A 24,661-nucleotide genomic window follows, 5' to 3' on the forward strand; every position below is an offset into this window, starting at 1 on the left:
GTAGAAGAGGTTTGCTATGTGGATTTGCTTATACTCTGGACAGTTCCCGAGACAGGTGTCATCAGAAAGCACTTAGACAGAAAAGCACAACTCAACTTCAGCAGCTCATAAGTACTGAAAGGATTAAGATTTAATTTAATAGAAGTCATTTACAAATCTGTTTAACTTTTTGGAGCCAGTTGAAATTATATATATATATATATATATATATATATATATATATATAAAGTTTTTTTTTCCTGGATAACCCCTTTAATTGTCAAGACCCCTGCTTAATCCTGTCCCCACCTTTGTCCGCAGTGGTTTTGTCCCATTCAAGTTAATACCGTACAAAGCTTATAGACAGGAGACACTGTTTGACAAGAAGCCCACCCTTCTTTGTAATGTCTCCATACTACCTATATCTGTGTTTCCCAATCAGGGTGCCTCCAGCTGCTGCGAAACTACAATTCCCAGCATGCCCGGACAGCCTTTGGCTGTCCGGGCATGCTGGGAGTTGTAGTTTCACAACAGCTGGAGGCACCCTGGTTGGAAAACACTGACCTATATATACATCGTCTGCAGACCCTCACCCATGTCCTCATCTGTAGACCCTCCAAAGTCAACCTCTTGTTTTATGGGTTTTTCTTTTTTCAATACACTGGGTTTTTCTTCCTCTTCTTCGCTCTCCTCCTTGACTGTGGCCCTCGCAGGTTTGGCCTTTGCAGGACTTGACTGATTCTTGTGGTTTGCCCGTCCAGGGTCAGGTTTCTGAAACAGAGATGTGCTATTTACAATTGATCACTAAGTGATCACTAGAACCCTAAATTTACCACCCACTAAATTAAATATGAAACCTAAAATATAACTTTTATTGCCAATCCATTTAAAATGTCAGTGTATATGTCTCGAGTTAATTGCTGCAATAACATATCTACTGCATGTAACCACATGCTAGTGTTTAATGTATGATTCCATTGCCTCGGCAGCAGTCCGACTGGCAATTCGAACTAGGAGCACACTGTGGTTAAAAACGATCACACATAAACCCTCCCCGACGTTTCACCACAAGCAGTGGCTTTATCAAGGACTAAATGGTCAATGGCGACACAACAGAGATGTGACACGTTACTAAGCTAACAAAAAAATTCCACTACAGCTCCCACTATTACTCCCTGACAGCCAAAATATCTCACCACTTTCCAGTTCTTATTAAGTCAATTAATTTCTTCTATTGCTCTCTTAAAGGGGTACTCAACCCCTAGACATCTTACCCCCAATGACAATCCCCGTCGCAGGAACCCAGCATTCTAAACATACTGTTTAGAATGCCGGGTGCTACACGGAGATAGCCCAGCGGCAGGACCCTCGCATTCTGACATCTTAACCTCTATGCTTTGGATAGGAGATAAGATGTCTAGGGGCGGAATACCCCTTTAAAGGGGTACTTCAGTACTGAACAACTTATCCCCTATCTCCTTAACAACGCAGGATGTATATTTACGTCCTGCGCCGGCTCTCACGATATAACGCGGATTCATGCGGTGACCCCGCGTCATATCGGGTCGGTCTCGGCGGCCATCAACGGGCTGGACCCGCGGCTAATACCGATCGTGGTCGGACCCCCCACGATCAGACACTTATCCTCTATCCTGTGCATAGAGGATAAGTTGTTCAGTACCAGAGTACCCCTTTAAAGGGGTACTCCAGTAGAAAACTGGTACCAGAAAGTTTAACAGATTTGTAAATTGCTTCTATTAAAAAATCTTAATCCTTCCAATACTTAGCTGCTGTATGATCCACATGGAAGTTCTTTTCTTTTTGAATTTCTTTTCTGTCTGACCACAGTGCTCTCTGCTGACACCTCTGTCCAGAGCAGCATAGGTTTGCTATGGGGATTTGCTCCTGCTCTGGACAGATCCTGACATGGACAGAGGTGTCAGCAGAGAGCACTGTGGTCAGACAGAAAAGAAATTAAAAAAGAAAAAGAACTTCCTGTGGAGCATACAGCAGCTGATAAGTACTGGAAGGATTAAGATTTTTTAATAGAAGTAATTTACAAATCTGTTTAAAGGAGAACTCCAGAATATAAAAATTGTCACCCATACTGCCAGCAGTAAAAAAAAATAAAGATGTACATACCTTCCTCCGCTCCCACGGGGCCTCCGGTAACCGGCTACGGTCTATGCCGCAATCCACTTCCTGGTTGCCGGTGGTTGAATGAATCATACTGCGCTCAGCCAATCACCAGCCGCAGCGAAGTCCGACTCGGCCGGCGATAGGCTGAGCGGCAGTGTGAAAACGCTTCAGGACACAAAATTCTTCACTACACCAGCACCTGCGGCCGGGGCCGAAAACGTCACACTGCCGCTCAGCCTATCGCCAGCCGAGTCGGGACTTCGCTGCGGCTGGTGATTGGCTGAGCGCAGTATGATTCATCCGACCACCAGCAACCAGGAAGTGGATCGCGGCGGAGACCGGAGCCGATTACCGGAGGCCCCGGGGGAGCGGAGGAAGGTATGTACATCTTTATTTTTTTACTGCCGGCTCTATGGGCGACAATTTTTATGTTCTGGAGTTCTCCTTTAACTTTCTGTGACCAGTTTTAAAAAAAATATATAAAAATTAGATAGGTAGATAGAGATAGATAGATTAGATAGATAGATTAGATAGATAGAGATAGATTAGATAGAGATAGATTAGATAGAGATAGATTAGATAGAGATAGATTAGATAGAAAGATAGATTAGATAGAGAGATAGATAGAGATAGATGGATAGAGAGATAGCTAGATAGATAGTTTTCTACCGGAGTACCCTTTTAACTTCCCATCATGTATCATCCCGTCACGTACAGTCATCCAATCAGGGCTGGGGACATTTACATCCATACTGATTGAGGATGTATCTGTATAAGAGATGGAACAATTACCGGTCTGTGAGCTGGAGGTTTCTGTCGAGGCGGAGAATCTTCTTCACTGTCCTCATCCTCCTCGCTGCTGCTGTCAGCTCCGTCCATCAAATATCTGAAAAGAACATAATGTATTTTAAGCCTAGAACTGAAGGTAAAATCACGTCAATCTGTGCAGCAACATGACCACGTTAGTACATTATTGTATTAAGTTGTCATCTTATCCATTCAATTAGATCTTCAACTTCACAGAAACAAAGTTCTGAAGTTTATTGTGATTTGTTACGGCTTTTAGAACGATGATCCAGGGATTTATTCTGACGCCATATTGGAGCCGGGAAGGAATTTTCTCTCTGTCATGGTGCAATTGGTATGAGGGGGGAGGGGGGGAGAAGCCTTCCTCTGGATCAACACAGTTGGGTTTTAGGTTGAACTCGATGGACTCTTATCTTTTTTTTTTTCAACCTTACAAACTATGTTACTTTTATCATCAAATCTTTAAACAGAGGTATTTCCCGCTCATACAGTGATCGTTTACCGCTAAAATACACCATAACTTTAAAGGGTAGCCCCCACCATCTTTTTATTTATTTTTTCTGTCCCTGCCTATTGCCCATCTTTCCCTAACCCCCTCACTGATTTTCATTTATTCTTTTTTACAATATAAAAAATGACTTTTTGTCTGCCTGGTAGTGTGCTCACTACCAGGCAGACTTCCCCAGCAGGCACGACATCACTGATGCCTGCTGGGGGGGTCGACTTCCGCCCTTAGTTCATCTACACAGGGTGCCTCCAGCTGTTTCCCCACTACAACTCCCAGCTTGCCATGACATCTATTGGCTGTCAGGGCATGCTGGGAGTTGTAGTGATGAAACAGCTGGAGGCACCCTGTGCAGCTCCCCCCCCCCCCCCCCCCCCCCCGAAAACAATAAATTTGCTATGGCCGCGGCGCTACCAACCACCCCCCCTCCCCCTCCCAGCTCCAGACATACCCAAGTGCTGCAGCGCCGGGTATATTCTGGGAGGCGGGGGAGGCCAATGGAGCCAATGCGCTCTCAGCGCTCGCTCCCCCCTGTCTGATTGACAGGCAGGGAGCGAGCGCAGGCTGAATGAATTAGGACCGATGCCCGGCCGGCATCGGTACGAATTCATGCGTGACGTCACGCCAGCCTGCAGCCGGCCACTAGGAGGGAGACCCCTAGTGGCCGGTTTTCAAATGTAAAATAAAATAGTTTAATGAAAAAAAATATATAATAGATCTATATTAGAGATATGTTGTAGTATATGAGTATTACAACATATTAAAAAAAAAATGTTTGGTGACAGTGTCCATTTAAGATCGTTGGGGGTCCTACCTCTGGTTGGGACACCTAATGATTTTAGGAATGAAGGGAAAGCAGTGTTGGTGCAGTACTGCATTCCCTTCTAATTGTTTCCTGTACAGCAGAGCTCCTGGCTCCAATCACTTAACAGAAGCTGTGCAGAGTAGAGGATTTGGAGCTCTGTATTAGAAAAACACATGCAACAGGAAAGAGGTCAACATATTAAGGCAGTGTTTCTTAACCAGGGTGCCTCCAGCGGTTGCAAAACTACAACTGCCAGCATGCCCGGACAGCCAACGGCTGTCCGGGCATGCTGGCAGTTGTGGTTTTGCAACCGCTGGAGGCACCCTGGTTGAGAAACACTGCATTAAGGGAAGGGTCACACAAAGCCCATCCGTAGCGGGGTTTCCCGCAGATGGAAATCCACTTGTGGAGTAAAACTGATTGACTTCAATGGGTAGTTACTGTAAAATCTCTTTCTCGGAGGATCCATTGGGGGACACAGACCGTGGGTGTATGCTGCTGTCTCTAGGAGGTGTGACACTATGATAATAAAAAAAGTCGGCTCCTCCCAGCAGGATATACCCGCCTTCAGGCCCTGAGGTATTCAGTTTAAGTTCCAGAGCAATAGTGTTACACCTAGAGACAGCAGCATACGATCAGCCTGCGATCAGAATTTTAACTACAGGTAATCCCCTCCGGAAGTACCTACCTTAAAGGGGTTATGCAGGATTGGATAAACAGAGTGGGCTTCTTTAAAAAAAAAAAAATAAATAAATAAATAAATACAGCACCACACCTGTCCTAAGGTTGTCTGCAGTATTACAACTTGGCTCCGTTAACTTTAAAGGGGTACTCCGCTGCTAGATAAGGGGGATCCCCGCGATCTCTGCCGTTGCACCCCAGTCATCCAGTGCACGGAGGGAACTCCGTGCAGTGCGGATGACTGGCGAACACAGCCGCCATGCCCCTCCATTCATGTCTATGGGAGGAGGCGAGATGGCTTTGTACTAGCCATCACGCCCCCTCCCATAGACATAAATGGAGGGGCCGTGACATGACTAACGCTGCAGCGCCATCCTGGAGATCAGAGACCCCCTGCGATCAGACATGTTATGTTATCCCCGACGCCAGGGGGCGTGTCCTAATACCGCATGACAAGCCCCCTCAATACACCTCTATGGGAGAGCGGGAGCACTGCATTCTGCAGTCTCCGCCTCTGCCATAGAAATGTATTGAGGGGGCGTGACGGCCGCCGTGAAAGCTTGACAAAGGTCCTGATTGTGGATCGAAACGTCGCATCTGTACACTATAGGTGAATAAACACCACTATTTGGATTGAATCCTTTTGGAATGCCGCTTCTTCCTTGGTTTTTTAGGATAGAGAATAAGTTTCATATCCCGGAGTTTAATGTAACTGCAATACCACATACAACCAGAGGACAGGTGTGGTGCTATTTTTTGGAAGAAATTTGCTCTGTTTTTCTATTCCTGGATAACCCCTTAAGGCAGCACAGGATTAAAATCCCCAAAAAAACTAAAAACGACAATGATGAATGAATCAGAACATAACCTATAAATGAAATCTCTTACTTTTTGTACGGTAGACGTTGCTTCTTCCTGTGACAGTCCAGAATCCACTCCTTGCGTACAATAATTCCTCCTGCCGCTTTGACTTGACTGTATTTTGGAGTATTGGCAAATGCGCATCTAAATACAAAAGGTACAAAGTATATAATCAAACATGACTCGTTAGATCCCTGTTGTCCAAATAAATTCCGTCTTATAGATCTCTCTAACCCCTTAGGGACGCCTTAACGTCCAGGTAGTTAAGGATGCAGGGTGTACCTGTACGCCCGTGGGAATTCCGGTCCCCGCAGCTCAGTAGGCAGGGACCGGACCGGGATGCCTGCTGGTTTGCCGCCCCGCACCCCCCAATATGAATGTACAGCGTACACTCACACGGGCGGGGGGTTTACAGTGAGTTTCTCGCTGCAAGTTTGAGATGCAGCTAATTTTCTTGTGCAGCTCAATCTCCCATCGGAAAACTCGCTGTGAACCCCCGCCTGTTTGAATGTACCCTAAAAACACTACACTAACACAAAATAAAAAGTAAAAACACTACATATACATACACCCCTACACAGTGCCCCCCCCCCCCCCCTAATAAAAATGATAAACGTCTGGTACAGCACTGTTTTCAAAACGGAGCTTCCAGCTGTTGCAAAACAACAACTCCCAGTATTGCTGGACAGCCATTGACTGTCCAGGCTTGCTGGGAGTTTTGCAACAGCTGGGAGCTCCCTTTTTGGGAAACACTGCCGTAGGGTAATTTTGGTATCGGAGGCAAGTGTAATGCTTGCATCCGGATCCGTCCCATGCAATACCTAATTTGGGCCTCAAATGCGCATGGCGCTCTCTCACTTATTTCAAGTATACAATACTCTCTCAACTATTTCAAGGCAACAGTTTAGGGCCACATATGGGGTATTCCCGTACTGGGGAGAAATTTCCTAACAAATTTTGGGGGGCTTTTTCTCCTTTTACCACTTATGAAAAGGTAAAGTTGGGGTCTACTCCAGCATGTTAGTGTAAAAATATTTAATACTTTTCATTTTCACAAGAGGTAAAAGGAAAATATAAAAAAAAAGACCCCCAAAATTTGTAAAGCAATTTCTTACGGAAATACCCCATATGTGGACATAAAATGCTCTGTGGGCGCACAAGGCTCAGGAGTGAGAGCGTACTATGTACACTTGAGCTGATTTGCCCAGGGGTGGTTCTGACAAACGCATTAAAAAAAAAAAAACACCAACATGTGACCCCATTTTGGAAACTACACCCCTCACGGAATGTAACAAGGGGTATAGTGAGCCTTATCACCCCACAGGTATTTGACAAATTTTCTTTAAAGTTGGACGTGAAAATGAAAAAAAAAATTTCCCCTAAAATGCTGATGTTATTCCAAATTTTTCATTTTTCAAAAAGGGTAATAGAATTTTTTTTTATAAAAGTTAAAACTTTGTAACCCCTTTTCTTTTGAGTATATAAATACCCCATGTGCGAACATAATGTGATTTGCTAGCAAACTACAATGCTCAGAAGAGAAGGAGCGCCATTGGGCTTTTGAAGAGAGAATGTGTCTGGAATTGAAGGCCACTTGTGTTTACAAAGCCCCCATAGCGCCAGAACAATGGACCCCCCCCCCACATGTGACCCCCAAATTGGTGCAGTTAGCATTTACACCCCACAGGTGTCTGACAGATTTCTTGAACAGTCGTCCGTGAAAATGAAGAATGTAATTTTTCATTTGCTCAGCCCACTGTTCCAAAGATCTGTCAAACGCCAGTGGGGTATAAATGTTCACTGCACCCATTATTACATTATAACTAATGCTCCAGTCAGCCCCATACGGGATATCTGACAATGGTCAAGTACAGCACTTGGCTATTTTGGGATAACCCTTTTAATATGGTTATCCCCCAACAAAAAGTTTTCCGCTAGACACATGCACTGTGCACTCTGTTTATTCTGGGGCACATTTGACCTCCGCTCTTGTTATTTGTAGGGGTTCCAGTAGTCTGACCCACACCAAGCAGCTATGGTGGAAAAAAATGTTTGATTGTGGATAGCCCCTTTAACCCCTTAACGACCATGGAGGTAAATGTACTTCCTGGTGTGGCGGTACTTTGCGTACCAGGACATACATTTACGCCCTATACAATGACCGCAAGCATCAGAGCGATGCTCGGGTCATGCACGGCAGGTCCCCGGCAAATGATAGCAGCCAGGGACCCGCCAGTAATGGCCGACATGCGCGATCGTGCGGATGTCGGCCATTAACCTCTCAGATGCAGCAATGCGGCTACAGTTTTGACTAATCTGATCGCCCGTGGCATGGCCGCGGGGATCAGACCAGCTAAAATGGCGGACAGAGGTCCCCTCACCTGCCTCCACCGCCTTCCTGGCATCTTCTGCACTAATCTGCCTTCCAGCAGAGCAGAAGATTGCCGATAATACTGATCAGTGCTATGCCCTATGCATAGCACTGAACAGTATTAGCAATCAAGTGATTGCTATAAATAGTCCCCTATGAGGACATAAAAAGTGTAAAAAAAAAAAAAAGTTAAAATGAAAAAAATAAAAGTAAGAAAATGTGAAAAATCACCTTCCCCCAATAAAAATGTAAATTGTCCCTTTTTCCCCATCTTACCCCCCAAAAGTAAAAAAAAAAATATATAAAAAATTAGTAAACATATTTGGTATCTCCGCGTGCGTAAATGTTATTGATCCTGTACGGTGAATGGTGTGAACATGTTAAAAAAATTATTTTAAAATTATGAAATGTTTTATATACACAAATGTGGTATCAATAAAAAGTATAGATCACGGTGCAAAAAATAAGCCCTAATACTGCCGCATATACGGAAAAATTACAAAGTTATAGGTCGTCAAAATAGAGGAATTTTAAACATACTAATTTGGTTAAAAAGTTTACGTTTTTTAAATTTATTTCTTTTTATTTTCTTGTAAGGGCGACTCCCCTCCTGCCTGTTTCTTGCCTCTGACCAGATAGGAGGAGCAGCACACATTCCCTGGTGGTCCATCCTACGTGCCCCCAGCAGCCCATTTAGTGAAGAGGGGGCCAGAACATAATCCTACACTACCTGCATCTTCTCAGTGAACTTGTGCATAGTCTTTAATAGTATATTTGTAAGAAGAACATAACCCGATGTGGATGTGAACCTTTATAAACATCTCTAATATGTTGGGGTCGTCATCATTTGTTAAACAAAGAGAAGCCTACTTAAAAAAAGACACAGAAAAGTGTATAAAGGTTAGCTAAAAAAAGTAATTTTAAAGGGGTACTCCGCCCCTAGTCATCTTATCCCCTATCCAAAGGATAAGGGATAAGATGTCTGATTGCGAAGGTCCCGCCGCCGGGGACCCCTGTGATCTCAGCTGCGGCACCACAGACATCTGATGCACGGAGCGAACTTTGCTCCATGCCGGATGACTGGCGATGTGGGCCGGAGGCTCGTGATGTCACAGTCGCCACGCCCCCTCCCATAGACTTTCATTGAGGGGGCGTGACCGTGATGTCACGAGGGGGGGCGTGACATAACGATCCTCCAGTGCTGCACCCGACGCTCTAAATGAACCCCAGGTGCAGCAGGGAGATCGCGGGGGTCCCCAGCAGTGGGACCCCCCCCCCCCGTGATCAGACATCTTATCCAAAGGATAGGGGATAAGATATCTAGGGGCGGAGTACCCCTTTAAGGCAGAAGAGATGGGACAGTTTTAGGCCACGCATATTGTACATACATGAGGTGGGTGCTGTCTGGGGTCCAGTCTGGTCTGTATTTGGCCCCCATCTCCAGGGCTTTATCCCTAAGGTCAGACCGGAATGGATTCTGGAAACCACTCAGCACAAACACCGTCCCTTGTAGGATCCGATTCATCTCTACGGGCTGGGAGCTGGGTGGAGTCTTCTTGTGAGAGGGTTTCTCTTGGGGAGGGGTCTTCTTTACAGGCGGCGGCGTCTGGGGCTCGGCTAAAATGACACGCACAAGATTTAGGTGAAATCTGATCCATGGTACAGATAGAAAACACGTTATAGTATGGCAATGATTCATTGACGCGGCGCAGAATGTGTTGGGTGTGAGGTAAAATAGCAATTCTGTCATATACAGATATCATCTTAAAGGGGTACTCCGCCCCTAGACATCTTATCCCCTATCCAAAGGATAGGGGATAAGATGTCTGATCGTGGGGGTCCCACTGGTGGGGATCTCCGTGCTGCACCCGGCGTTCATTTATGGCATCTGGCTCAATGCCGGAGGCTCGTGAAGTCACAGCCACGCCCCCTCAATGCAAGTCTATGGGAGGGGGCGTGACGTTAGTCACGCCCCCTCCCATAGACTTGCATTGAGGGAGCATGGTCGTGACGTCACGAGTGGGGTGTGACCGTGAATCCACGAGCCTCCGCCCCACATTGCCAGTCATCCAGCACGAAGCGAAGTTTGCTCCGTGCATCAGATATCTGTGGTGCTGCAGCCTTTGAATAGTGGATAAGATGTCTAGGGGCGGGGTACTCCGGTGGAAAACTTTTTATTTATTTTATTTTTTATCAACTGGTGCCAGAAAGTTAAACAGATTTGTAAATTACTTCTATTAAAAAAAAATCTTAATCCTTCCAGTACTTATTAGCTGCTGAATACTACAGAGGAAATTCTTTTCTTTTTGAAACACAGAGCTCTCTGCTGACATCACGAGCACAGTGCTCTCTGCTGACCTCTGCTGTCCATTTTAGGAACTGTCCAGAGCAGCATATGTTTTCTACGGGGATTTTCTCCTCCTCTGGACAGTTCTTAAAAATGGACAGAGATGTCAGCAGAGAGCACTGTGCTTGTGAGGTCAGCAGAGAGCTCTGTGTTTCAAAAAAGAAAATAATTTCCTCTGTAGTATTCAGCAGCTAATAAGTACAGGAAGGATTATGATTTTTTTTTTTTTAAATAGAAGAAATGTACAAATCTATTTAACTTTCTGGCACCAGTTGATTTAAGAAAAAATAAATAAATAAATTCCACCGGAGTACCCCTTTAATCATCAGAACAGAATGTATTGGTTACATAGACACATAACTTCATCAGTATGGAGACTAAGTGTATGGCAGTAAATGGAAACCTTACTGTAAGACAGAAATCTGAAATCCCCACGGCTCTTAATATTACTCTCAGATCATTGGCGCTGCTTACCGGAGCAAATACGACCGGAGTCAGTAGGAAAATGCTGAAACCACTATTCTCTATTATATGCTTTTAAGTATCTATAAAACAGTTCTTCAAGGTAACTGCAGGTTAGACACGAAAAATTAACCAGTTCAGCTTTAGGGTTATCTTGGGCTCTTAGGACCAGACACAGTTTTGATCCTGATCATATGTGAAATCTTTCATAGGTCTACGTTTAAGAAGGAAAAGCGTAGTGGACAGCATGTCATGGAAACTATTCTATCCCGCAGGTTAGGTGCATGCCAAGCCTGGGAAGAAGACAGAAGCTGTGTGTATATATACAGTGAGATAGATAGATAGATAAATAGATCGACAGATAAATGTTGGCACCCCTGAATTTTTTCTAGAAAATGAAGTATTTCTCACAGGAAAGGATTGCAGTAACACATGATTTGCTATACACATGTTTATTCCCTTTGTGTGTATTGGAACTAAACCAAAAAAGGGAGGAAAAAAAGCAAATTGGACATAATGTCACCAAACTCCAAAAATGGGCTGGACAAAATTATTGGCCCCTTTACTTAATATTTGGTTGCACACCCTTTGGAAAAAATAACTGAAATCAGTGGCTTCCTATAACCATCAATAGTGTCACATCTCCTAGAGACAGCAGCATACACTCACGGTCTGTGTCCCCCAATGGAGCCGACAGAGAAAGATAGATAGATCGATATGAGATAGATAGATAGATAGATAGATAGATAGATATGAGATAGATAGATATGAGATAGATAGATATGAGATAGATATAAGATAGATAGATATGAGAGATAGATATGAGAGATAGATATGAGAGAGATAGATATGAGAGAGATAGATATGAGAGAGATAGATATGAGAGAGATAGATATGAGAGAGATAGATATGAGAGAGATAGATATGAGAGAGATAGATATGAGATATGAGAGATAGATATGAGAGATAGATATGAGAGATAGATATGAGAGATAGATATGAGAGAGATATGAGAGATAGATATGAGAGATAGATATGAGAGATAGATATGAGAGAGATAGATAGATAGATATGAGATAGATAGATAGATATGAGATAGATAGATAGATATGAGATAGATAGATAGATATGAGATAGATATAAGATAGATATGAGATAGATAGATAGATATAAGAGATAGATAGATGAGATGAGATAGATATGAGATAGATAGATAGATATGAGATAGATAGATATGAGAGATAGATAGATAGATATGAGATGGATATGAGATAGATAGATAGATAGATATGAGATAGATAGATAGGAGATGGATAGATAGATATGAGATGGATATGAGATAGATAGATAGATATGAGATAGATAGATATGAGATAGATAGATATGAGATAGATAGATAGATAGATAGATATGAGATAGATAGATATGAGATAGATAGATATGAGATAGATATAAGATAGATAGATATGAGAGAGATAGATATGAGAGAGATAGATATGAGAGAGATAGATATGAGAGAGATAGATATGAGAGATAGATATGAGATATGAGAGATAGATATGAGATATGAGAGATAGATATGAGAGATAGATATGAGAGATAGATATGAGAGATAGATATGAGAGATAGATATGAGAGATAGATATGAGAGATAGATATGAGAGATAGATATGAGAGATAGATATGAGAGATAGATATGAGAGATAGATAGATATGAGATAGATAGATAGATATGAGATAGATAGATAGATATGAGATAGATATAAGATAGATATGAGATAGATAGATAGATATAAGAGATAGATAGATGAGATGAGATAGATATGAGATAGATAGATAGATAGATATGAGATGGATATGAGATAGATAGATAGATAGATATGAGATAGATAGATAGGAGATGGATAGATAGATATGAGATGGATATGAGATAGATAGATAGATATGAGATAGATAGATAGATATGAGATAGATAGATAGATATGAGATAGATAGATATGAGATAGATAGATAGAAAAGCAAATGGAGCAGCACTCTCTTGAGGACGGCCACGTGAGGTGGTTGTAACGTCGCTATTGCATTTTGGTGATAAATAAAAGTCACTATTTTCACTATGCTGTAGATAGATAGATAGATATGAGATAGATAGATATGAGATAGATAGATATGAGATAGATAGATATGAGATAGATAGATAGATATGAGATAGATAGATAGATATGAGATAGATAGATATGAGAGATAGATAGATAGATAGATATGAGATAGATAGATATGAGATAGATAGATATGAGATAGATAGATAGATAGATAGATATGAGATAGATAGATAGATGAGATAGATAGATATGAGATAGATAGATAGATAGATATGAGATAGATAGATAGATAGATAGATAGATATGAGATAGATAGATAGATAGATAGATATGAGTAGATAGATATGAGATAGATAGATATGAGATAGATAGATATGAGATAGATAGATAGATATGAGATAGATAGATATGAGATAGATAGATAGATAGATATGAGATAGATAGATATGAGATAGATAGATATGAGATAGATATGAGATAGATAGATATGAGATAGATAGATATGAGATAGATAGATAGATAGATAGATATGAGATAGATAGATATGAGATTAATAGATATGAGATAGATAGATAGATAGATATGAGATAGATAGATATGAGATAGTTAGATAGATAGATAGATAGATATGAGATAGTTAGATAGATAGATAGATAGATATGAGATAGATAGATATGAGATAGTTAGATAGATAGATAGATAGATAAGCCGGTGTTTAAAGGACCAGGATGACTTGCCCTATAAATACAGCATAAATCCTTATGCAGTAAAACCCCGTTAACAGTTCTGTCCGAGCAGCTAGTCATACCTTTGATTTTTTTGGGTGGGGGCTGAGAGTTGCTCTCTTTGGAATGGGACGGGGAGACCTTCGTGGGCGGGTGGCTGGAGGGCTCCTTTTTTAACTCGAATTTCCGTTTGCCAGATGACGGATCCTAAAAGTAAGGAAAGCAGAAAAAAACCCATATTGTTTTGTAAGGTGTCTGGCTATAAACCTCACGTTATATGTAGTAATGTGAGATGAGAACAGTGGTACTTTACCTTTGGCGCTGTGTTGCTCGGCGGCGTCTTAGTAATTTGTTTTTCAGAACTGGCATCTGTGGAACTGGTGCCCTGTAATGCCACGGCGGCATAGCTGGTCTGTGGGGCTACATGGTCATATAAAAGAGACATTTAGCTATAGTACAGGAACATGTAGAGCAGTGGTCTCCAAACTGTGGGCCTCCAGATGTTACAAAACTACAACTCCCAGCATGCCCGGACAGCCAACGGCTGTCCGGGCATGCTGAGAGTTGTTGTTTTGCAACAGCTGGAGGTCCACAGTTTGGAGACCACTGGTCTGACCCATCAGTCTGCTGCCACTAGCTTTTTTTGCACTTTTTTACAACATGTAGAGGTCCATAGTTTGGAGACCACTGATGTAGAGATTCAACTCCAATTCACTTTACTGGAATCTTCTATGACGTATTTAAAGGGGTACTCCACTGGAAAAAAATTTTTTTTTTTAATTAAATCAACTGGTGCCAGAAAGTTAAACAGATTTGTAAATTACTTCTATTAAAAAATCTTAATCCTTCTAGTATTTATCAGCTTCTATTCGCTCCACAGGAAGTTATTTTCTTTTTGAATTTCCTTTCTGTCTGACCACCGTGCTCTCTGCTGACACCTCTGTTCATTTTAGAAACTGTCCAGAGTAGAAGCAAATCCCCATATCAAACCTCTCCTGCTCCAGACGGTTCCTAAAATGGACAGAGGTGTCAGCAGAGAGTACTGTGGTCAGACTGAAAAGGAAATTGAAAAAAAAAAAAAAACTTCCTGTGGAGCAAATAGAAGATGATAAGTACTGGAAGGATTAAGATTTTTGAAATGGAAGTAATTTACAAATCTGTTTAACTTTCTGGCACCAGTTGATTTAAAAAACCCCAGCGATCTCCCTGCAGCAATCCGCATTCTATGCGTAGCTGCGTCTGAAGTTTCGGAAACCTCCGGGCTTCCGAGACGGGGACGTGACGTCACGCCACGCCCCCTCTATTCATGTCTATGGGATCAGACATCTTATCCCCTATCCTTTCGATAGGGGATAAGATGTTTTTGCCCAGAATACCCCTTTAAAGGGGTATTCCAGGAAAAAACTTTTTATATATATATATATCAACTGGCTCCAGAAAGATAATCACATTTGTAAATTACTTCTATTAAAAAATCTTAATCCTTTCAGTACTTATGAGCTTCTGAAGTTAAGGTTATTCTTTTCTGTCTAAGTGCTCTCTGATGACACGTGTCTCGGGAAACACCCAGTTTAGAAGCAAATCCCCATAGCAAACCTCTTCTAAACTGGGCGTTTCCCGAGACACGTGTCATCAGAGAGCACTTAGACAGAAAAGAACAACCTAAACTTCAGAAGCTCATAAGTACTGAAAGGATTGAAATTTTTTAATAGAAGTAATTTACAAATCTGTTTAACTTTCTGGAGCCAGTTGATTTATATATATATATATATATATATATATATATATATATATATAAATAAAAGTTTTTTCCTGGATAACCCCTTTAAGGATGGTAACGTATATTATTGTGGAGTGACAGGCGTCCTTACCTTTCGGGGGAGTCACTTCAGTTTTGTTTGCACGACTGAAGAAAAGAGCTCCAGGGCGCATGGAGGGGGATGAACTCTCCTCCTCCTTCACCTTAAATTGTCCCAGCTTGGTCACTTTCTGTAGTTATGAAAGTAAAAAAGAAAATAGAAGGTTATATGAGGGTCTTCATGATCAAGAGAAGACACAACGCTGTTCTTCCAAAACTCCACAGATAACTATTAAGACCTGGGCGCCGGGACGCAAAGGAGAGGATGGAGCAAGAATTTCTCAACCCAATTTCCATCTTTTCTAAGATGTTTCTTATTACATCAAAATACAATCTCAAAGGCAGATTTAACCCCTTAAGGACTCAGCCCATTTGGGCCTTAAGGACAATTTTATTTTTACGTTTTTGTTTTTTCCTCCTTGCATTCAAAAAATCATAACTCTTTTATATTTTCATCCACAGACTAGTATGAGGACTTGTTTTTTGCGTGACCAGTTGTCCGTTGTAATGACATCACTCATTTTACCATGAAATGTATGGCGCAACCAATAAAATACTATTTGTGTGAGGAAATTAAAAAAGGAAACAGCAATTTAGCAAATTTTGGAAGGTTTCGTTTCACGCCGTACAATTTACGGTAAAAATGACACGTGTTTTTTATTCTTTGGGTCAATACGATTAAAATGATACCCATGATAACCTACTTTTCTATTACTGTTGCGCTTAAAAAAAATCGCAACCTGTTTAACCAAATTAGTACGTTTAAAATCCCCCTATTTTGAAGACCTATAACTTTTTCATTTTTCCGTATAAGTGGCGGCATGAGGGCTCATTTTGTGCGGCAGCACTGCGGGCGATCCGATCATCCATTCAAAGTACCGCGATGCTGCAGATGCAGTGATCTGTATTGATCACGGCATCTGAGGGGTTAATGGCGGACATCTGCAAGCATCACTCCGATGATCGCGGTTATGCATAGGACGTAAATGTACGTCCTGGTGAGTTAAGTACCAGCTCACCAGGACGTACATTTACGTCCTGCGTCATTAAGGGGTTAAAGGAAAACTGTTCACCCGCACTAAACCTTATACACTGGGTTATAGTGTCCAGGAGATGGAACAGGACACTATAGACAGGAGTCCAATGAGGAGTCACTTAAATATGTCCAGTAGGTCCTGAGATCTGTCCCCCAGAAGATCCTCTGCTGAATTCAGTGAATCGCATGGTGGGGGTGGGGGCCTCGCAGGGGGCAGGGCTTCATCTGCTCAATATTTACATATTCATTGTCTGTGACTCCACTTCCTAGTGGAGTCACTAAGCCCCGCCCCTGCGAATCCCCGCCCCACTGAGCGATTCACTGATTTCAGCAGAGGATCTTCTGTGGGACGTCTCAGGACCTACTGGACATATTTAAGTAATTGACGCCTCATTGGACTCCTGTTCACCCGCACTATTACCAAATGAAAAAGGTTTAGTGTAGGTGAACGGGCTGACAGTTTTCCTTTAAAGGGGTATTCCAGGAAAAAACCTTTTTTTAATTATTTTTTTTAATTCAACTTCATTTGTAAATTACTTCTATTAAAAAAAATTTAATCCTTCCAGTAGTTATCAGCTGCTGAAGTTGAGTTGTTATTTTCTGTCTGCCCACAGTGCTCTCTGCTGACACCTCTGTCCATGTCAGGAACTGTCCAGAGCAGGAGAGGTTTGCTATGGGGAGTTGCTCCTACTCTGGACAGTTCCTGAGGCAGACAGAAGTTTCAGCAGAGAGCACTGTTGTCAGACAGAAAATAATCAACTCAACGTCAGCAGCTGATAAGTACTGGAAGGATTAAGATTTTTTTTAATAGAAGTAATTTACAAATCTGTTTCTGGAGCCAGTTGAAATAAAAAAATAAATAAAAAGTTTTTTCTTGGAATACCCCTTTAACTAAAAAGTTGAATGGTAAGCCTATAGTCTACACCTATATAAAAACCAGCAATATAGTCTGACCAAATCTGCATAGTATATAGCCCCACAATATGGATAATGCCCTTCCCAGTGTCCTGTATACTGTTCTTTGGTGTCCCTTGCTGTTGCCCACACTTCCCATAATGTAATGTGTTCCCCAGTTTGGCTCCCCCTTCCTTCTCGCAGCATGCACAGGAAGACAACCTGCAGCTGTGTCCCCCTCCACTCTGTATACTTTCTTCTGTATATGGATGAGGACTGAGAAGGTCTCTGAATCATTACATAAAAAGCCTGTAGGCAGGAGAATGTGCTGGAGGGTGACAATGATGCCAATATCCCCTAATAGGATTAATTATAGTATTATATACTCACGTTTAAGGGGTCGTTCACACTGCCAGTGGGGTCCGCTAAAGGGGGGCTCCACTGAAAGCATTTTTTGCTCTCCACTCAAATGATTTTATTTTTATTTATTTTTTTGACCCTGAACAGGTTGGAGCACAACTGGCACCAATGGCTACTGAAAAATCCTATTGACTTGAATGGGGTCCGTCGAGTGTTTGGTATTTTACCGGAGGTAAAATACCAAACACTCGGCAGACCCCTTTCGAGTCAATAGGATTCGTCGGTAGCCATTGGTGCCAGTTGTGCTCCAACCTGTTCAGGGTCAAAAAAATTAATAAAAAAAAAAATTATACAAAAATAAATAAAATAAAAACAGCCGAACCCTGAACGGTTCAGAGCACAACGGCAATGTGAACTTGGCCTAACATTGACTACAATGAACAATAGGGTGCCCAAGGCAGAAAACCTGCTTTACCCCATTAGGTGTTTTTTTTTCCCTTTATTTGTATTTTATTTAAAAATATGTATATTAATACTGTATTGTGTTTAAATGTATTTATCTTACTGGTGAAGATGGAGGGGGGTCATCTTTGTCCGGAGGGGAGTGGAAGCGTATGAAGGAAAGCCCATATGCCAGATTCTATAGGATGACAAAGTAAGAAAGCATAAAAAACAGACTGCACCTGAATAAGACCGTATATGAAGTTGCTTAGAGTAATCTCAAATTTTAATTATATCACCTATCCAACAGTTCCAAGTAACCATGTACGTGAACATGTACGGCCTAAATCCATTACATACAGTAATTAAAACAGCCCCAGCTTTCCTCCAGTCATATGGATTGTGCATGATATCGATAATAATGTGCAGAATGACTACAATCGTCCCTAAAGTTACAATATTAATCGGTTCCGGGACGACCATTGTATGTTGAGACCATTGTATGCTGAGACCATAACTCTATGGAAACCTGGTAATTGCTTCTAAAACCCCAAAATGTCATCAAAAAATAGGAAAAAGTGAGGATTAAAGAAAAATAAGTAGATATCTAATATAGATAAAGAAAATCCTTACATATAAAATTAATAAAGCTCTGCTGGGATCTGTAACTCTTTTTATTATAAAAATGAAAAACAAATCTGATACAAAACATAAAACAAAAACAAGCTCAACCAGCTATAACAAACATAACATAAATAAAATTACAAAAACAAAATCTGCCTAACCGGCCAGCCCAAATTTACTAAAATATACTTTTACTTTTTTCCTCATACCAAAAGACAAATAACACACACAAACACTCATTCCAAAAAAAAAAAAGAACATAAAAATAGCCCAACTTGGCTTAAAAAAAAAAAAAAAAATTTTATAAAATATAAAATAAAGCACGACTTGGCTATAAAACAAAAGAAAAGGAACATAAAAGTAGCACAACTTGGCTGTAACTCAAAAATTACCCTTACCCAGGGGAAAAAAAAAAAAAAAAAAAAAAAAAAAAAATTTATTTTATAATATTTCGGCACAACTTGCTACTAAATAACACTCTGCCTCCCAGCCAGAGATCCACCGGTGAAAGAAGGGCAGGGAAAAACAGCGCGGAGACGCGGCCGGAGAGAGGGCCCAAAGAGCCCAGCCCCACGTACCGCCCCCGCACGGCCGCAAGGCCCGCGAAGCACGCCCAGCACGGCAAGAAGCCGAGGACGGCCAGAGAGGACCCGCGCACGGCCCAGAAACCGGCGAGCGCCGGACCCAAAAAGAGCAAGCCAGAAGCAAAGAAGAGGACAACACCGCCGAAAAGCGAGACCGCGAAGCCGGAGGCGAGGAGAGCAGAGACACCAGAGGGGAGCAGCCCCCCCAAGGAGGAAAAAATTAAATATAAAATTTTATACACAAACATGTATTTAACATGCATATACGCAAGCATACACATACACACATATATATATATATATACATACACATGTATATACACATAAACGCACACATATATATACACATAAACACATATGACACCACTTAACTACTGACCCGACTGCCACTATACACTATATAATATAAAATAATATAAAACAATATAAATACAAAACACAATATATACAAAAATCACTGAAAATACACAAAAATATACTACAGAAAATAACGGAAAGCACCTACACTAAAACTGTCCCCTCACCCACACCACCCCTCCTGTACATGGGTCAGAGTCCATACCGTCCATACCGTTCTCAAAGTCCAGTCCTTCACTGACCCATGTCAGGACCCCAAAACACCACAAAACCACCACCCACAAATACACCCTCCCCACCTAACACTCCTCCCAACCAACTTATATACAAACTTATACATTCTGAACCACCACCCCTTTTAGGCCCAAGTTTGGTTGCCTGTAAGCCCTTCATACCATGTAATTGAAAACAAAACAAAAAGCTAATGTGCACATGCATCAGCCCACCACCAGGGAGAAGGATGGCAGACCTGATACATAAATCATTTTATACTCTTTCCCTAACTCCCCCTACAATTCTCCCTAATTCTATCCCTACAAGAAATCTGACCCTGCCCTCACCCTATCTCTACCCCTATAACAACCCCTAACCAAAAATAAAAGGTACTCTACCCAAAAGGTTTAGTACCTAGGGCACATGAAATGAGAAACCTCTCCACAGGAGAGAAGCCCTACTGGTACCAAGACTGCCATACTCCAAAGACCTGATCTTCCCGAGGTCACCAGTGATGTTCCTACATATTTCCACCTCGGAGAGGATTTTCTGTTGGGTCGACACTAAGCACCGTGCGTTCCACGTGTAGTACCTAACCACTAAACTGACTAAGAATAAAGTGCCCCGATCTCGGCCACCCAGGTTCCTGAATGCCCCATAAGCCCACTCCGGATAGGCAAGGCCGGCAAGTTGACTCCAGCCGATGGAAGCGCCCACCCTGTTGTAGACCCCTATGTTAAAGGGACAATGAAGCAGGAAGTGGTCCATGCTTTCCAGCGTGTCCCCGCACTCTTCTCGGGGACATCCCCGGTCATCAGAGTTCCTGTACTTCAGGTTGTCCTTTACACATAGCTTCCCCTGAAAGCAGCGCCAGGCCAAGTCCCAAAACTTCTGGGGGATCCTTTTCATGTTTAAAAGATACAACCCCACCCTCAGATCCCGACCTGGGCAGTCCCTGAGCGCCAGAGGCTTCTGGAAGTGGGTCAACAGAACCCGTTTGTCAAGGAACTGCCCTGACTGGGTCCTGATCTCCCACACTCCCAGACCCCACCGACGTATCGCCTTCAGAGTCGGGGTAGCGTAAGCCGGAAGATATCCATGTGGTGTACGGAGGTCCTTCACTTGCCCTCCTGTCTCCCATTCCTGGAAGAAAGGCCGAAACCACTCCTTGCAGGAGAGTACCCACGGAGGAGCCCTCTCTTTCCAGAGGTTTGCAATGTTGGCTTTCAAGAAGGTGTTCGTTAAGAACACCACGGGGTTTACCATAGATAAACCCCCTAGTCTCCTCGTGCGGTACGTAACCTCCCTCTTGACTAGGTTCAACCTGTTCCCCCATAACAGTTGGAAAAACAGGCTGTAGACCCTAGTGTAGTAAGCCTCTGGTAAGATACATACACTGCCCAGATAGATAAACAAGGGGAGCAGGTACGATTTGATCAGGTGTACCCTTTCCCTGAGGGTCATAGACCAACCCTTCCACTGGTTCACCCTCTGAGTGGCATCCTGGAGCTTACCATCCCAGTTTTTGGTGGGATAATCATCCTGGCCGAATGTGATGCCCAGAATTTTTGCTGACTCTTGGAGCCCTGGAAGGGTGTCAGGGAGATCAAACGTGGGATCTCCCCCTCCCAGCCAGAGACTTTCACACTTATCCCGGTTGATCTTGGACCCGGATGCCTCCGAGTAGCGGTCCACCTCTGACATCACCACATCTACCTCCTCCCGTGAGGAGACGAAAATAGTGACATCATCAGCGTACGCCACCACTCTCTGGGCGACATCCGGCTCCGCCAGAGTCATCCCGACTCCCGCCAACGGCCCACAATCTACCCTCCGGACGAAGGGATCGATTGCGAACACGTATAACAGCGGGCTCAAAGGACAACCCTGACGGACTCCGGACCCCACCTCAAAAGAGCGGCCAGACCAACCGTTCACCAGCGGGAAACTCTCTGCCCCTGCATATAAGGTGACAAGCCAATTCACAAAAGTACTCGGTAAGCCATATCTCAGGAGGACGGACCAGAGGTACTCGTGGTTCACCCGATCAAATGCTTTGGCCTGATCCAAGGACAGCATGTACCCCTTCCAGAGACCCGCACTACTCCGCTCCACTGCCTCCCTGACACTGAGGACAGCACTTAAGGTGCTTCGGCCCGGAACAGAGCAGTGCTGGGCCCCCGAAAGGAGCCGGGGTGCAAACTTCACCAACCGATTAAACAGTATCTTGGCCAGAAGCTTCCTGTCCGTATTGAGAAGAGCTATGGGCCTCCAATTCTCAATCCGGCTAGGATCTTTACCCTTTGACAGAAGAATCAGGGCTGACCTCCTCATTGACTTTGGTAGAGTGCCCGAGGAGAGACACTCATTGAATACCTCAGTCAAGAGGGGAGCTAAAGACTCCTTAAAGGTCCTGTACCACTCGGATGTTAAGCCATCCGGGCCTGGCGACTTCTTGGGGGCGAGCCCCTCGATCGCCAGTCTCACTTCCTCTTCCCTGATTTCTTCTGCCAAAACATCAAGAGAGGGGTCTACCCCTGGCTCAGGAATAGTTTCAGCCAGGAAAGCCGACATCTCGTCTCGATCTAGATCCTTCCTTCCCAAGAGGTGCGAGTAGAAGGATCTGACGACCTCCAGGATCCCTGATCTGGACCGATTCAGAGATCCCGTACTATCAATCAGTCCTGAGACCACTTTACTACTCACTGACATCTTACAGTTCTTGTAAGGGTCGGGCGAGCGGTACCTCCCGTAATCCCTCTCAAAAACCAAAGATGCGTGCCTATCGTACTGACACCTCATCAGCAAGGATTTCACTCTGGAGATATCCTCCCGGCTACCTCCAGTCGAGACAAGGAGCTCGAGTTTCCTCCTCAGACCCCGATACAGGCGGTACCTATTCAGGGACCTGAGGCTCGAGAGCTGGCGGAAGAACCCCGCAACCCGCTTCTTGAATATCTCCCACCACTCTGACTTACTACTACAAAAGTCCAGTAAAGGTACCTGACTCTGAAGAAAGTCCTCAAAGGACTGTCTTATCTCCGCTTCCTCCAGGAGGGACGAATTCAGCTTCCAATAACCTTTACCCATCCGGGGGGTCTCTGAAACATTCAAGGAAAACAAAATCATACAGTGATCGGAGAATTCCACCTCAACCACGGACACTGCGGAAGAGACGGCTTCCTCCTTTAAATAAAACCTGTCTATCCTAGACCTGCAGCTACCTCGATGATAGGTGAAACCCACGTGGCCTGAGGGGCTCCGGATGTGGGCGTCCTCTAGGCGAGCTTCCCTAACTATATTATTGAGGGCCACGCTATCGTAAGCCAGCGGACCATTGGAACCTCTCCTATCTTGGGACCTCGTGACATTATTGAAGTCCCCTCCAAAAATCACTTGCCGGCTAGTAAAAAGGAAGGGCTTAATCCTCATAAAGAGATCTTTGCGGCCCCACTTGGTTTGTGGGGCGTAGATGTTAATGAGCCGGAGCTCTTGCCCCTTCATGAGGACATCTAAGATCAGGCACCTCCCCATTTCTAACTCAATAACCCGTCGGCATTCAACCGGAGCGGTAAAAAGGACCGCCACCCCACTATACGGCTCAGCCGCAAGAGACCAGTGGGAGGGCCCGCGCCTCCACTCTCTTCTGGCTTTTACCAGGGAGGCTAGATCTGACAACCTGGTCTCTTGCAGATACAAAATGTCGGCTTCAACACGGCCGAGAAAATCAAAGGCTGCGAATCTAGCCGTATCCGACTTTATGCTGGCACAGTTAATGGATGCCAGCGTCAATGGGGTGAGTGCCGCCATCATGGGTGATTAAGTTAGACGGCCTCACCTTTATTTCTTCTTCCCCTTCTTCTTCGTGCCCTCATCCCCAGAAGAAGAAGAAAGGGCAGGACCACTTTTAACCCTTTTTTTGGATTCGCTCTGATCCATATGGTCCCCGTCTCCGTCCGACCCAGGTCTAGCCCTGCCCTCCGAGGAAGGTGCCTCAACAGGACAGGGCCCAGTTCCCCCCAGAGGCTCTCTCTCCCTAGGCACCCCGCCCTCACCTTCCCCCTCCAAGGAGGGGGAGGAGATGTTATCAAGGACGAGGTACCGGTTTGACAGGTCAACCAGAGGGGGGGCAGTCAGGCTTCCGCTTTGGACCCGGCCCGCAGTACGAGGGAGAGAGGGCTTGGACCTCTTCTTTCTCCCTTTCCTTTTGCCCTTGTCTTTCTTTTTGGCCTTCTCTACACTCTCCTCATCCACACTTTCATAGTGGGAGGAATCGGAAGAGTCGGCCATATTGCCTTCCTCTTCGCCCAGTCTCCTGACCTCCTCATCCAGCACGTCCTCCTCCAGGGCTTCAGTCATTTCAGGGCCAGCTTCAGGAGCAGGGGCCGGAGCTACCCCCGTCACTTGGGCACTCTCCTGCTCCCTACTCCTCCTCCGATTTTCCTCCCGCCTTAGTTTGGCGGGGCCCTTCTTCCTCACTAGCCCTGGTGCGCCCCCATCCCTGCTCGTACCC

At 43.8% G+C, this 24,661-nt stretch overlaps 1 protein-coding gene across 3 annotated transcripts in view; it reads right to left on the minus strand.

Moving 5' to 3' along the window:
• XRCC1 (X-ray repair cross complementing 1) overlaps positions 1-24,661 on the minus strand; it is a 51,310-nt gene that overhangs the window by 15,970 nt on the left and 10,679 nt on the right. For all 3 annotated transcript variants that reach the window (XM_056543162.1, XM_056543164.1, XM_056543163.1), the window contains exons 6-13: positions 18,495-18,569; positions 15,653-15,770; positions 14,095-14,201; positions 13,865-13,988; positions 9,537-9,765; positions 5,805-5,921; positions 2,911-3,004; positions 573-750 (exon numbers count right to left, since the gene is read on the minus strand). In XM_056543162.1, the coding sequence (XP_056399137.1) occupies positions 573-750; positions 2,911-3,004; positions 5,805-5,921; positions 9,537-9,765; positions 13,865-13,988; positions 14,095-14,201; positions 15,653-15,770; positions 18,495-18,569 (1,042 nt within the window). The remainder of the gene's footprint in view (positions 1-572; positions 751-2,910; positions 3,005-5,804; positions 5,922-9,536; positions 9,766-13,864; positions 13,989-14,094; positions 14,202-15,652; positions 15,771-18,494; positions 18,570-24,661) is intronic.

Source organism: Hyla sarda, chromosome 10 (assembly GCF_029499605.1).
Source record: "Hyla sarda isolate aHylSar1 chromosome 10, aHylSar1.hap1, whole genome shotgun sequence".
Lineage (NCBI taxonomy): Eukaryota > Metazoa > Chordata > Amphibia > Anura > Hylidae > Hyla > Hyla sarda.